Source organism: Polypterus senegalus, chromosome 7 (genome assembly GCF_016835505.1).
Source record: "Polypterus senegalus isolate Bchr_013 chromosome 7, ASM1683550v1, whole genome shotgun sequence".
Taxonomy (NCBI): Eukaryota; Metazoa; Chordata; class Cladistia; order Polypteriformes; family Polypteridae; genus Polypterus; species Polypterus senegalus.
Genome location: NC_053160.1, coordinates 33109930 through 33126193, shown reverse-complemented (window position 1 = coordinate 33126193; position 16264 = coordinate 33109930). Strand labels below are relative to the sequence as shown.

The 16264-nt window shown below is 35.2% G+C and overlaps 1 protein-coding gene across 1 annotated transcript in view; it reads left to right on the top strand.

Annotated features, from left to right (window-relative positions):
* The window catches only part of utp15 (UTP15 small subunit processome component), a 33415-nt gene extending 19153 nt beyond the window's left edge, over positions 1-14262 (top strand). The window contains exons 9-13 of the mRNA XM_039758450.1: positions 4031-4186; positions 8101-8202; positions 8963-9096; positions 9198-9256; positions 13524-14262. Coding sequence (XP_039614384.1) covers positions 4031-4186; positions 8101-8202; positions 8963-9096; positions 9198-9256; positions 13524-13768 — 696 coding nt within the window. The 3' untranslated portion in view covers positions 13769-14262. The remainder of the gene's footprint in view (positions 1-4030; positions 4187-8100; positions 8203-8962; positions 9097-9197; positions 9257-13523) is intronic.
* Positions 14263-16264: the final 2002 nt, after the last annotated feature.

Genomic DNA, 16264 nt, shown 5'->3' with positions numbered 1-16264 from the left:
TATCCAAGAGTTTGGATTCCTGTTATTTAGTAAGTGATAAGTGGAGTAAGAACTCTGCTGTCCAAGAGTGTTTGGAATAAGACTGTCACTTAAACACACTAAACACATACTTACTAAAGTGCTGTTTTCACATATCGCTAATTAACATTAACCTAAACTAAGCAATTTGTTTCTTAACATTCAAAGTAAAGAATAATTATTTTAATATTTTCAAAAGTTGGATTTTATTATGACGGTCCTAATATGGAACAAATGAGAGTTGCATGAGACAGTTTATGAACTGGCTGCCAGCCCTTTATCTGATGCCTAAAAGTGGCGTATGTCTTTAAGTCTGGAAATAGCCCTGCACAAGAGTCAACACAACACAGGGCCTGCTCCTGGCACACACCCATACTCGCACTTGAGCCGAGCCAATTTAGAGTTGCCAGATAACATTTAATTTAAATCAAAGTGTCAAAGTGAACTTTATTGTCATCTTAACCATATACAAGTATACAGATAGACGAAATTGCGAAGCTCAGGGTCCACAGTGTAACAACATGATGTGCAAATAGTAAATTAAAAATAGAATAAAAATTTTAAAATTTATAATTAAAACACAAACAAGACAAGACATTGTGCAAAGATAATGACAATGACAGGTCAGAATGTTTCATAAATCCTTAGAGGTCAGTATGAGATTTTCAGTTCTTAGCTGGATAGTGGTTTTCATGTATAAAAGTTCTGTTTTTAGTGGTGGTTGAGGCCGTGTGGAAGGTCCCAGGGGGCAGCCTGGTGTTAAGGAGTCTAACAGCTTGGGGATAAAAACTCTCCTGCAGCCTTGCAGATTTGGCTTTGATGCTGCAGTATCTTCTCTTGGATGGCAGAAGTGTGAAAAGTATCAAAGAAATATTCAATATGTCAAAAGTAAAACATAATATGCTTGCACATTGAACATTCAAAAAAAATAAACACACATCTGGGAAGCTTTAACATATTCAGCCCATGTTCAAACCTTATAGAAAAGTGAGCAAGATCTCAAGGGTATGTAACCCAGGGTGTCAAATTATGAGACAAAAAAAATCATTTGACATCCAGTTTTGTCTGACCCTTTCTGGTCCCCTAAACATATTTTACACTAGTTAGGTATTTTTCTATAGCGCGCACTTTAATTTCAATTCATTTCTGAATATGTTAAGGTTAATAATGTTATTCTGGTTCTTAGAATGCTATCCATGTGTGGTCAAGGTATAGGGACTCTATTTTATTTCCTTGTTACATATTCTCTGTGCATTGCACCAGGTTTCATAACTGACTTGTGCCTACGGCAAGCTGTGGTGGAGGAAAAGGTAAAAATACAGATAACTGGGTTTACAGGGAAGTGGTATGTTTATTTTGGTTGTGTGTAGTTCATATCTACAGACCAAGCAAAACATTAAGAGGAAGCAAAAATACTATTTTGCTTATGTGTTCTTGTCTATGTTTACATTAGGTCATGCTGTGGCAGTAACCTTGAAGTCTCCTGTGTAAGGCTATTGCTCATTTGAGTTTGCCAGGTATATTATAGTGCTGCCTGTGTAAACACACTGATTAGATGTAGGTTACATGTGTATGCATTTGTATCCACTATCAGAAGACTAGATTGTAAATTAAAATTGTCCATCTCTCTATCATTTTAGACTGTTCATCAATTTCAGAATCCTGAGATTATGCTTTCCACCCGGGGGAGTAAATGCGAACATTAATTTTATTTTAATTCTTTTCATTTTTATTACTATTTAATTTAATATTGTTTCTTTGTATCAGTATACTGCTGCTGGATTATGTGAATTTCCCCTTGGGATTAATAAAGTATCTATCTACCTATCTACCTACCTACCTACCTACCTAGTAGCACTGGGTCAAAGCAGGATGTTGGACTTGGCACCAATCCACTGCAGCACAGATTTATTCACATTCAAACCTGACCAATTTAGAATTGCCAATTAATTAATGTGATAAGTAGTGATTTTGCTCCTACAGTTTAAGTGCATCATATATTATAGCAAAGTCATAATAGTTTTAGAGGTTTTAAAAAAATTAGCATAACCAATAGGGTTAAATGACTTGCTCTGGTTCACAGTGAGTGGCAGGTATTCATTGAACCAGCCATCTTTGTTGTACACTATGCACCAGTACACCACATTTAAAATCTTGCAGAAATATTAGGTATTTTTTAAATCCTGTATTACAAATATTTTTTCAGCATACATCTGTTTTGTAAAACATGTACATAGTTTTAGTCACCAGCAGATGGCAGAGTTATGCTTATGAAAGTATACAGTAGTATTGCTGTTTGAAAATGTGATTATTTTTTGGATTGCTTATGGGCCAGAGAATGCTCAACTTAACAGGCGCTGAGCTTTACATGCTTTCTGGTCATTTGAGGAGGCTTTGTGTCAACAAACTTAAATACCTTGGGGAAGTTAAACCAGCTGAGAATGCATCTTCAGCACAGGCATTTTTAAAAATATTTTATTTAAATTACAAAAAAAAAATCCATATTCATAGATATGCAAGAAGAGACAAAAAGATGGGTTATAAAGTTTTTGTTAAAATATAGAGGACTTTTTTTTTTTGTTGGTGTGCAAATCAAAGCCAGAAAGGATTAACAGAAAAAAGAAAAGAACTCCATTATTAGTCCAGAATAGACTTCACATGTATGTTAATCATATGGAGTCCAAAAGATCTATCATGGTGTCCCGTTACTCTTCAATATAAGAACTTCAGTATATAGGTGCTTCACCAGATAGGCAGTTGTCAGTGAGATCATGGAGCAAATTAAAAATGTCCCCAAGCAGAAATAGCTCCTGCTTTTCTGAAGAAGACTGTGCCAAATTCATTATTTGATGTCAATTTGCATGTTAGGGTAATTTATTGAGGGGGCCACCTGAATGAATACATGTGCAAATGTCAGTAATGTATCTATTTCTGTTTACAGTGTTTTATGATGCATTCACTATTAATTTATAGTTGGGTAACATTTTTTTTCAGTTTAGGAGTAGACTATTATGACAAAAATACACATTTTGCTTTTGGATAAACACTTCGAATTTTTTCGTAATTTTAACAACACAACACAGGAATGAGATTAATATTAATAAGTTCAAGTCAAAGTTTTAATTTATTATTCTGTGTTTCATTTTCTTATTAAACTGAAATTGCAACGTAAAATGGAAGATATCTTGTTTCACTCTCAGTGCAACATTTGTTGCTTCTAGGAAATTTTTGGTTTTCTAAATAGGGTAGATGTTAACATTCCTTTGGGCTGAACAGAAATAATTAAGAATAGTGTTAACATTCTTAAGTCCCCTCAATCAAATTCAAGGTCTTGGAACCCAGAACTTATTCTAGCAGCTTTGGGTACAAGTTGCATGACACTGAAATTGAGCCAGTTTACATTTGCTAATGAATTTAACCTGCATGTCCTTTGTGTGGAAGCCTCTTCCCAATATTTAGTTTTCTTTCCACTTCCCTAAATATTGGGAGAACTTGCAAACTCCACACAGACAAAGTGACAGTGCTTGGGATTCAAACCCCGGACAGAAGCAGCAGTAGTAAGCACTGCACTGTGCTGCCCATTTTAATTAAGCTTGACCTAAAATGTGCCATTGTTATTTGCCTATATTTTTGAATAATTAAGAATGTAATGTGTGAGACCAATAGAAGAAACATCCAGATATTGTTTATTCAGACAGATGTATGTCTGTGGTGATTCTTCCTGCCATATCAGACATTTCAAATCAATTACTGAAGCCTTTCAGGTAGATATGAAAAAAAATCTAACAAGTTAACTACAAATCTTAATTTATATTACATTTTTTGTTTACCTGCTTGTAACTTCCCTTCTTCCATGGTCTCAAATTAATGTGATGTGTCCTGATATTCAAAAAAATATATGAATTCATGTAAAATGTAACAGCTTGCATTGCAAAAACACCATTTTGTTGTCTTTTTTTCCATTGGATTTTTACAACTTATGATACAACTTAATCATAACTTTTTGTTTCAGCCAGAAGATGAAGTAATTGCAGTGGGGATGACAAATGGCATACTCAATATTCGTCACAGAAAACAAACAGAAGAAAAACTTCTAATGGAAAATAGAAAAAGACGTAAACCAGCCTATCGTTATTATGTGAGAGGCAAGAACTACAGGCCGAAACAGGTTAGTGTTCTCTGTTTTATGAGTAAATTTAAATAAAACAATGTTAGCACATAACACAAGAACATAACCTATCCACTAGATACGTTGACATTAAATCAGCAAGAATTCTTTAATGTTCATAGATAACTTTCAGGGAGAGTTTATATTGTTGGTAATTTCATGGGGGAGTTTTACTAGTTTGAAAAAGGACCTTAAATTCAGGTATTTGCTGAAGTGGTTATGTGTTTTGAACACCATAAACAAGTTATTTACACCAGCTATGCTAGTTAGCAGATTTACTTGATCCTACTAGAATATTAAGCAATTTGACCAAAGCGAGTGTTCTGTTTACTGCAGGATAATAAAGGAAGATTTTCCAATAAAACATTAGCAGTTGGCAAAAGCAATTGGGAAACATCAGATGCTTTGCATTACATCTCTTGTTCTTGATTTTTGATTTTATATTTTACGAGTTATCAGATACCAGAGTTCTCTCTGTCACATTTTTCTCTTGCAAAAGAAATGTAGTTCACTTCATCCCTAAAGACATAAAATTCCCATAGTTGGCCCAGAAATTGATTTTTTTTTTGTTTTGTTTTCAAGGCTGTGTACTTACAGCTGCTCAAAGCATGGAGACATTCTTGTAATGTATCACATAGCCTTTTTGGAATTTTAGAAAATTTCTTCAATTATGGTATTGGTTTTTGCTAAACATGTACTAGGAGAAACACCCAGCATTGGCCAGGTATATTTGAAAACTGAACATTTCTGATAAATAAGAGGAAAAATATAGCTAAACAGAAGTAACCAAGTTAATTTTTAATAGCATATACTGTACATTTACTTATCTGGCTGACACCTTGATCCATGGCGACTAACAACATTTATGATACAAATGGTTACATTTCCTAAGGATTTCTGCATGTTTACCTAAACGCATCACTTTTTCAGTTAAATGATATGTTGCGGCACATTCAGACGTTATGTTTAAATTGTCAATACTCCCTTCATCTGACACCAAGTCAACAGTTTTTTTCTTGAAACGCCCAAGATTTTGTGCAGAATAATTTATATTGGTCATACTAATGAAGACTTCAGCTTCATTATAAGGGAGGTCAGCACTATAACACATTCATATTACATTTTCAAAAATTTAATGATATAAAGTAAAGAAATTCTCATTGAAAAGAAGTCATTATGAAGATATTTGGTAATTGGCTTAGTAATATGAAAGCTTTATTTTCATTAAAAATCTAACAAAATAAATGGTAACTTTACATTAAGTATCCATAATTACACTGTAATTACCTGTATAAGTACAGTGTAACTATGAGTTATTACTCCATACTTACTGTGTAATACAAAGTAACATTATAGTTAATTACTCAGTTGTCATTGTTATTCCACAGTTTATATAATTACAGTGTAACAATTTATCACTGATCCAAAAACAAGTGTACTTACATAGTTACATTGTATCTGTACTTTCAAAATGTAATAAAAACATTAGGGCATGTAACTACAACTATGTAACAGATGTTCCATGGTCTGGGCAATTTTAATGGAGAATTGCAGTGATAACTGCATAGGTTTTCGATGATATTTCAAGATCTTTTTTAAATGGTGAAACATCTTTGCAAAATGGTTAACGCTTATTCCCAAAATCTAGAGGGGCACCTCCTTGACATGGTTTGCTTAAACAGACATTTGTCACATTCGTGTTAAACTATTTACTGTTGAATTTTTTGGGCTATTACTATTCTCATCCCCAACATTATACTGCCAAACTTGCATCATTCAATCAAGGTACACAGGGCTGCAGAGCCATTCCAAGCATCACCAACCACAAGGCAGGAAACAGCCCAGGATGGGGAGCCATCCCATTGCAAGGCCTACTGACAAACATATCAGCAGTCGTGCTCTCACACGTGGCCACATAACCCAACCTACATGTCCCTGGGATGTGGCAGTAAAACCCATGAAGAAGAAATAGGGAGACATGGGTAGAACGTACAAATTTTACACCCATATCTCCAGACAGAATTCCATCTCAGGATAATGGATCTGTGAGGCAAAAGCGTTAACCGTTTTGCAAATGTGTTTTCACCATTTAAAACAGATCTTGAAATATCATCGAAAACCTATGCAGTTATCACTGCAATTCTCCATTAAAATTGCCCAGACCATGGAATATCTGTTACATAGTTGTAGTTACATACCCTGATGTTTTTATTATATTTTGAAAGTACAGATACATCATAACTATGTAAGTACACTTGTTTTTGGATCAGTGATAAATTGTTACATTGTAATTATATACACTGTGGAATAACAATGACAACTGAGTAATTAACTATAGCGTTACTTTGTATTACACAGTAAGTACGGAGTAATAACTCAGTTACACTGTACTTGTAGTACAGTTTAATTATGGACACTTAATGTAAAGTGTTACCAAATAAACTGTAATTCTATAATTTATCATTATAGAAGAATATAAATCTATAGAACTACTGTAGTAATATTCATGAAGATGTATATCTTCACTTATTTCATTTTGCTCAAACTGTACAAACCTGGTCTCAATTTGTATCACATTGTCTTTCACACACACCATGGCAGTTACTTTTATTTATGATATACAGTAGCTAATGTGGTAAATTTATTAAATTTATCATTATCCTTTTTTCCCCCCCCACTTTTGAGTATCTCAATATCGAAAATACCATTATCTATTTTAAATTAAACTTTGTCATTTCATCCTTAAATTGAGACTTCGGGAGTCTGGGGTTGAAATCAAATAAAGAATTAATACTTTCAGAAAAGCTGATACTGTTTTGCTTCTTTGTGATATTTCTATACTAAAAAAGTTTTTTTTTTATTTTATTTTGTTTACTTGTTTATCTTCCTTCACTTAACTGGGATACATATATTTCATCCAACTTCAAAATTCTTTGCTTTGTAGCTTAATTGGTTTAAAAGGCCTGGGTGGATGCCAGCTTGGGAAATAATTTTCATATTCTAAGCAGATTCAGACCTAAGCAGAAAAGGCTTCCACTTGTTCTACACAAGCAGTGATGCAATTTGCAGAGCACTCCTTTATTTGAATTTCTTTTCATGCTGTACACTCAGACTTGTATTAGATCAACACAACAAAGTTCAGTTCTGCAAGAGTTTTTCCGCAGGAAAATAGTTAGGCAATTCTTACCTAAAGACAACTGTACCCTGGAAATTGTGACATTAAAAGACTTGACCTTTTCTGAGCCAAGCATTTTCTTCTTAAAGCTTAGAGTTGTAAACACTGAGTAAAATAAATGGAGGTAAAGTAAGTAGAGCTGCAGTCCCAGGGGCAACTTGCAGAGAACACCACAGAGTAGTTTAAGAGGGTCTAACGACCACACTTGGAGTACACATTTTTCAGCACTTTAAAATCTGAATGATTAAAATATCCTGACATTAGAAAATTTTAAACGAATGAAGAAAAAAATTCAAAAGTATTATTATTACAATAATAAATCTAATATTTTTATTTTTACGTATATTGACACTTGGTAAGTGCAAAAGGATTCACATAACTTACCAAAAATCAATATAAATTTTAGGCATTTTTCATTTTGGAATGATTATTTTGAATGATTTTAAAAACTTTTGAAGCTGTGACAGAAGTGAGTGATTTTTATTCTCGACCGTTCAAGGAAGGAATTTCATGTTTTGTTTGCCTTTCTGTTTATGACAGTAGTCAAGAACATATCATCTGTTTTCTTTTTATGAAATTAGCGTATTTGACTTGGTTACAAGCTGGCTGACTGGCATATTGAAATTTTACAATTTGTTTTCATTTTTTGGTTTACTTTGAGATGATATTTTAAGCAAGACCCTATCTGTAGTGTTCACTAAATTTTCCTTGTAAAAAGTAGTTTATACTTTCATTCTAGGATGACCTGCTAGTGAGCAAACCTGTTAAAATGCACTTAAAGAAGTATGACCGACAACTTAAAAGCTTTGAAGTGACAAAAGCGCTTGATACAGTCCTTGAGGTAAGTTGTAAGTTTAGTTTTTAAGAATCAATTGCAAATTTAAACAGTACTATATATTAAAAATGAAAATGGTGCACTTTTTCTTTCAGTTTTCATAGTGTTTTTTTTTTTTTTTTTTTTTACAATAACTATGAAATAGCTCTGTTGGAAATTTGTGGAGAAAAAGGAGGGCCTAAGGATTGTCCGTGTCTATGGATAATGGCGTGATATAAGGAAAGCTAATATGAGCACTGTGTTCACGTGTGTGTGTGTACAGATATATAAAATATTAATTTCCAAACTTAGATGTTTGTAAACCTAAAATAAAGTTTCATTATGATGATGTATGTGTGGCTGAAAGAAATCTAACAGATTATAGTTCTGTATTATTTGTCTGTTCTTATTTAGCATCTATCTGTAACAATTGAAAGAGAGAACAATCTCAGGTTACTACCTATACATTATAAAGGCACTTTAATGAGCAGAGCTCAATTTTAAAAGGTCAAATTTATCAAGCTATTTCATACCATTTTATTTTGGTACCAGAATTGTTGATTATCGAAAATGGCATGTACATCATAGTGGGATTTCATTATAAGACTTTTGTTTCACAACTGCAAACCTTAAAATAGGTAATATTATGGTTTAATATTCATTTATTTAAGTTAACATACTTTTTTTCTGTTAACTCTTGTATGCAGCAGATTTTATTTCTTCAGATTTTTTTTATAATGCAGATTAGTGTAAATATTTTTAAATAACTTGTCTGATTTTTCTACAGCCTCACATTAGGATAAAAACCCCAGAAGTAACAGTTGCAGTTCTTCAGGAACTGAATCGGAGAGGTACTTTAATGAATGCATTAGCAGGAAGAGATGAGAAGAACTTTTCAATACTGCTAAATTTCTTAATCAGGTATCTGTTATATTAATATAAGATTTCATGATGGCTGTTAATTTTTAGCTAATATGACTAATAATTATCTCAACTTCTTTTTGCATGTATTTTGTTTTCAGGCATATAGTTGATCCAAGATTTGCTCGAATTTTAATAACTGTTGCGGATATGGTCTTGGGTAAGTCTATTAAGGATATTCCCATTTTGTAGTTGCATCCCAAGGATAAAGTATTTAATGTATTTATGTTAAAATATTACATTTATAGAAGACCGTTCATTATGATACCAGTAACTGCAGTTAAGTAAAACGAAGACCTAATGTATGTCTGCTGCTGCCAGCATGTGTAAATTTAAAATATCCAAGATGGCAGAATAATAAACAGCCAAAAGAAGATTGAAATACTCAAAGCTTTTCTTTTGCTTATTGTTATATTAAATCAGAAAATTATCACTGGTGTAATATGCTTACTTAGCACTTCTAACATGTAATGTACAGCATTATTAGACAGACATAATGGCTAAATCATTGAATTTTAAGCAACAAGGTTGCCAGTTCACTTCCTACCTCTACAACCCTTCATTTCACTTAACCAGTTTCTATTCTGCAAGTTAAGCTAGAAAAAAAGAAGTTAAAGTTTCAGTGTATCCTGATTTAAGTTGTCAAGTGTGTAGACATTTGTATGGGAGCAGTAATATTATTCAAAATAAGTCTGACCAGAACTATTTTATTCTAAGGTTATGGTTTTTATTATTTTATGCTTCTCTAAGGTTTCAGAATTACTAGTGGGATGTGTTTTTTGTCTAAACATGAAGGCGCTCGGTTTACATATAAAAAAGAAAAGTGTTGTGTACCACAAAATATTCTCCTTTTCTTTCATTGACATTAGCTCCTGATTATTGAAATACTTGTGCCTCAAACTTTATCAGATTAGAATACTAGGGGGGGCAAGACCCCCGGCACCTTCAGTGCCCAACCCCCATTTGTGGCTAGTCTGCCGCTTGCGTTTTGAAAACGGGTGCTGGACACACCCCAAGGAGACACAGTCGTTCCTCCAAAACCCCCTCTTAAACGGTGATACAATGGGAAACAAATCGTTTTTTTTTTTTTTTAACCTCCTCTTTGCTCGATCAGCTGCTGGATTGCTGATCTGCATCTTGTGCAGCGCTTCGAACATTTAAAATCCTGTACAGCAGCTGTCCTACTCTTTCTCCGTTATTACTGGCCCTGGAAGTGGTTACATCTCTTGGCACTTTTGGTTAAGTCTCGTGAGTTCATGATATTTTTTAGTTTATAATTTAAAAATGGAATACAAATTTGAAAATCTAACAACATCACATTAAAGTTCCATAAATTCTGAAAAGAATGATACCAAACATATATATGTAGGTTTTAAAATAAGCCCAATTTAAAGCGTGACAAAAAACTTGACATCATAACTTCACATAGAGTCCTTGCACTTTTAGGCTTAGGATAGATTATATATATATATATATATATATATATATATATATATATATATATATATATATATATATATATAGAGATAGATATATATATATATATATATATATATAGAGATAGATATAGAGATATATATATATATATATATATATATATATATATAGATATATAGATATACCAGGGTGGGCCATTTATATGGATACACCTTAATAAAATGGGAATGGTTAGTGATATTAACTTCCTGTTTGGGGCACATTAGTATATGTGAGGAGGGAACTTTTCAAGATGGGTGGTGACCATGGTGGCCATTTGGAAGTCGGCCATTTTGGATCCAACTTTTGTTTTTTCAATAGGAAGAGGGTCATGTGACACATCAAACTTATTGGGAATTTCACAAGAAAAACAATGGTGTGCTTGGTTTTAACGTAACTTTATTCTTTCATGAGTTATTTACAAGTTTCTGACCACTTATAAAATGTGCTGCCCATTGTGTTGGATTGTCAATGTAACCCTCTTCTCCCACTCTTCACACACTGATAGCAACACACGGGAGAAATGCTAGCACAGGCTTCCAGTATCCGTAGTTTCAGGTGCTGCACATCTCGTATCTTCACAGCATAGACAATTGCCTTCAGATGACCCCAAAGATAAAAGTCTAAGGGGGTCAGATTGGGAGACCTTGGGGCCATTCAACTGGCCCACGACGACCAATCCACTTTCCAGGAAACTGTTCATCTAGGAATGCTCGGACCTGACACCCATAATGTGGTGGTGCACCATCTTGCTGGAAAAACTCAGGGAACATGCCAGCTTCAGTGCATAAAGAGGGAAACACCTCATGTAGCAATTTCGCATATCCAGTGGCCTTGAGGTTTCCATTGATGAAGAATGGCCCCACTATCTTTGTACCCCATATACCACACCACACAATCAATTTTTTGTTCCAACAGTCTTGGAGGGATCTATCCAATGTGGGTTAGTGTCAGACCAATAGCGGTGGTTTTGTTTGTTAACTTCACCATTCACATAAAAGTTTGCCTCATCACTGAACAAAATCTTCTGCGTAAACTGAGGGTCCTGTTCCAATTTTTGTTTTGCCCATTCTGCAAATTCAGTGCGCCGATCTGGGTCATCCTCGTTGAGATGCTGCAGTAGCTGGAGTTTGTAAGGGTGCCATTTGTGAGTAGCTAATATCCGCCGAAGGGATGTTCGACTAATGCCACTCTCCAGTGACATGCAGCGAGTGCTACGCTGTGGGCTCTTGCTGAATGAAGCTAGGACAGCCACTGATGTTTCTTCATTAGTGACAGTTTTCATGTGTCCACATTTTGGCAAATCCAACACTGAACCAGTTTCACGAAACTTAGCAAGCAGTTTGCTAACTGTAGCATGGGAGATGGGTGGTCTCGTAGGGTGTCTTGCATTGAAATCTGCTGCAATGACCCGGTTACTGCGTTCACCAGACATCAACACAATTTCTATCCGCTCCTCATGTGTTAACCTCTGCGACATGTCAATGGCTGTAAACAAAGAGAAACTTGTAAATAACTCATGAAAGAATAAAGTTACGTTAAAACCAAGCACACCATTGTTTTTCTTGTGAAATTCCCAATAAGTTTGATGTGTCAAATGACCCTCTTCCTATTGAAAAAAACAAAAGTTGGATCCAAAATGGCCGACTTCCAAATGGCCACCAAGGTCACCACCCATCTTGAAAAGTTTCCCCCCTCACATATACTAATGTGCCACAAACAGGAAGTTAATATCACCAACCATTCCCATTTTATTAAGGTGTATCCATATAAATGGCCCACCCTGTATATAGAGATATATAGATAGATAGATAAGAAATGTCCTCACTGACGTTCATTTATATAATTCGTTTACTATTGAAATTCTATGCTCTCAGCTGTTGTCATTTTTTCCTCTAGTATTCTCCAAACTTGTGTCTTTGTTGAAGCTTTCTGAAATAAATCACTTGTAATATGATCAGAAGTGGGTGCTGTCTAAGTATAATTCTGACAAAACGACAAACAGTATAACTTTTCTGGGCCTACCTACACAGGTTTAAGTGCCTATCTAGTGTGTGATAACTTATCCACTTGCTACATCAAACTACTGCAAAAAGCACTCGTCTTCTACTGTCTCTAGCAAACCTTGGCCTAGCTTCCTTCCGTCAGTGGAGAAATTGCTTAAACTCGCCTCCTTGCTCTAATCGTGATCCAGAGCTGGATCAGACGTTGGTTCTGATCTTCTTTCTCCTTTTCACACTCACCCTGGCATCTCTTTTCCCATGGAAATGGTGTGTTAACTCGCCTCCGTGCTCTAAGCTTGATTCATGCCAGAGTCAGGTGTTGGTTCTGTATAGTCTTGTGCCCACCAAGCCAAACTGTCCTTTGTACTCTTTAAATGGCCAGGATTCTTGCTCCTTATTTTGAGAGTTCATTATTCGGTATAAAAGCAAGTTGTACATTTTCAATTGAATATCAGTCTTAATTTTTGAAGCCATTAAGTAATCAACAGGAATATCAATTCAAAAAGTATTCAGTGAAGCTAAAGACCAGACACTTAAAGTAACACATTCCTTTCTTGAAATGTGCGTAATTGTATATTCCACTGCTTTGTACCTTACAAAATGCGTTTTGTGTAGTTTGTGAGTTTTCTAATATGTCAAAACATTTGATTATGGGTTTTCTGAATATCTCTGTCTGTATAATTTATTTATAAATCACTTGTAAATCTGTTAGAAAATGGTTACTTACAGTTGTAGGGAATATAGTATGAGTGAAGAAAAAAATTGCTAAGGCTATTTCCGTGTTAGAAATGTCAAAAGGGATTTAGAAACATGATGATTTAAATTTTTAGCCTTCCCTAAGTGATACCAAACCTTCTCTTTTAGATTAGTTTTGCCTCTGAAACATTTCATGTCCAAGCCAAGGTTTTCAGATGTACTCCTACATGTTTTGTTTTTTTTTTGTTTTAGACATCTATGGTTCCATACTTGGACAATCTGCAGTGATTGACAAGCAGTTTGTACGACTCCAAGAGTTAATTGAGAAGGAGTTGGACTACCAGCAGGAACTGGTAGAAGTTCTAGGGATGATGGATACTCTGTTTGCAACAATGACAGCAAAAAAGGAAGCTCTGGCACCACAAAGTAGGTCTAATGGTCCTACAGAGGGACAACAGCACACTGAAGTCATGCCTGACCAAGAAGCAATGTCTTAAAACAGCGCCTGAATTTGAATAAGTCAGGACAACGTTTTGAATTCCTGTCTTCCAAAACAGGATTTTAGAAAATTCTATTTGAATATTCATTGACAACAATTGCTCAGCATCTCCAGAAACTGCAGCTATGCAAGTTTCAGTTTGGCAAAATACTGATTGCACCTCAAATACATCTCCTCCAGCGGGCAACTACATTGCGGATGATTTTTGTTTGATTTTTTTTCTTTTTTTAATTGTGTTTTTTTAAAAGACATTTTTATGAAAGAAAGAATGAAGGTATCAGTCTCTTCTCAAGACATTAGTTTACTTTCAGAATAACCCATTTATTTTTTTGACTTGGAACTATTTTATTATCAAAATAGTTAAATTATGGATTTTTGGGAACACGATTATGCTGTACAGCTCTTAATGGTAAATTGATAATGAGTCATTCAGATTTCAAAAGTGCTTCTAAATATGTTCAAATAATAAACACCATCTTCAATTTTAACCTTGCTTTACATAGTACAACTACAATTCATACATTAATAACTCGCTGTGTATCCACTGGGATTTTGATGCTTTGTCTAGTAGGAGGCTAACAGCTCTGTATGAAAACCATTTCCAGACATACAGCTTCATTCAGAAGAATATTTTATTTTTATAGCCATCCCCAATAGTTAGATAACAAGAGAATCTTGGCAGAGGTATCTGGCTATGCACTCCTTCAGCAGAAGTGGCCACAAATGTAGAGGGGATTGTTGTGCCCAGTGAACTCCAGAGGCACTCTTCACTTATGTTGGCGCCATTGACGCAAATGAATTTGCCCCAGAAGTGACTTGGCGTTGGACTTTACAAAATGGCCTTCTGTAGATTGCAGATGGATGGTGCCATTCATGAGTGAAAAGGGCAAGGTGGTTAGCCACCTTTTTTTTTTTATATATATATATATATATATATATATATGTTGTTATAGTCTGAGCCACACATAGCAGATGTTTATTATTATATAAATGGTTTTCTATTTTTGACCCACGCTAGGTTTCAGTTTTTGATGCTGTGATTCATTTGAATAAATGTGTTCATTTTCTGTAAGGTGTCTGTATTTGCACAGGTCTTTGACAGGGTCCTGTAGTTCACACAGAATTTGGGTGGTACCCTTGCACTTGTACCATAAAGTTATGCCCACTTCTCAGCCTAGATATTACTCGTTCTCCTGCCATGTATTCATAACCTGATGTTCTCCTCTGCCATGAATTCACTGTGGGGCTTTGACATGAAAGTGTACAAATGCAACTGTATAAACACCACTGTTAAAATTACAGATTTCTGTGATGTATAAAAATGAAACCAAGGTGGATCATGTTAGAACATTTTCCATCTTCATTGTGTAATTACAATCTATACAAAGAAAGTGAAAAGAAATCGAACGGTTAGGGAGAAAAATGATCAAACTTACACAAACATGGTTGCATAAGTGTGCACAAGCTGTTATAGTGAGGATGTTGCTCTGTCAAGAATTGGCCAATTGCATCCATTCATCCATCATCCATCCAGTATCTAACACACTATATCCTAACTACAGGGTCAAGAGGGTCTGCTGGAGCCAATCCCAGCCAACACAGGGTGCAAGGCAGGAAACAAACTCCAGGCAGGGCGCCAGCCCACCATAGCCATCGCATTCAGTCTCATGTTAAATAGCACTGGTGTACACCTGCCATCAATTAAAGTGACTCTGATTGCCTCCAAATAAAGTTCTGCTCTTTCTGTTGGGTCATCCTGACATCTAAGTTGTACGGTACTGCAAGAGCTTTCAAAACATGAACAGGATTTCATCATTGAAAGGTATCGATTGTATAAATCTATATGAATCAAATGTTCAGAAGAATATCCATAGCATTAGATATACCATGGAGCACAGTGAGGGTAGTCAACAAGAGGAGCAGTGATGCCACCAAGAACAGGATGCTCCTCCAAAATTGTTTAGAAGAGAAGGAGAAAACTGGTCATGGAGACTGCAAAGAAATCTATGGCAGCATTACAGGAGCTGCAGGGCTTCTAGTTGCTCCCTGCTTGTGACAGCCGTCTCCCAAGTTCTTCATATGCCAGAGCTATGGAGTAGGGCAGCGAGATCAAAGCCTTTTCTCATGATTAAACAACATCCAACCTGGCCAGATTTTGCCAAAAGATCTCACAAAACCATACAGAAAACACATTATAGTCTGATGAGACAAAGGCTGAACTTTCTGACCATAATTCCAAAAGGTATCATTGGTGGAAAAAATTTAAATAACAGCACATTGCCAAAGGAACATTACACCTACAGTGAAGCATCAAGCTGCGGGGCTTTAGCGTAGGTGGAGGGTCGGTCGTCTGCTAGGAAGCTGAAAATGAAGCGGACTTCCACCTTTCAGCACAGCAATGACCCATCTGAATCGACTAAGAAATGGCTTCACTAACAAAAAATGTTCTGAGATGATATATCATTCTGCCATTTTAAGTGTGGTGTGTGGACTT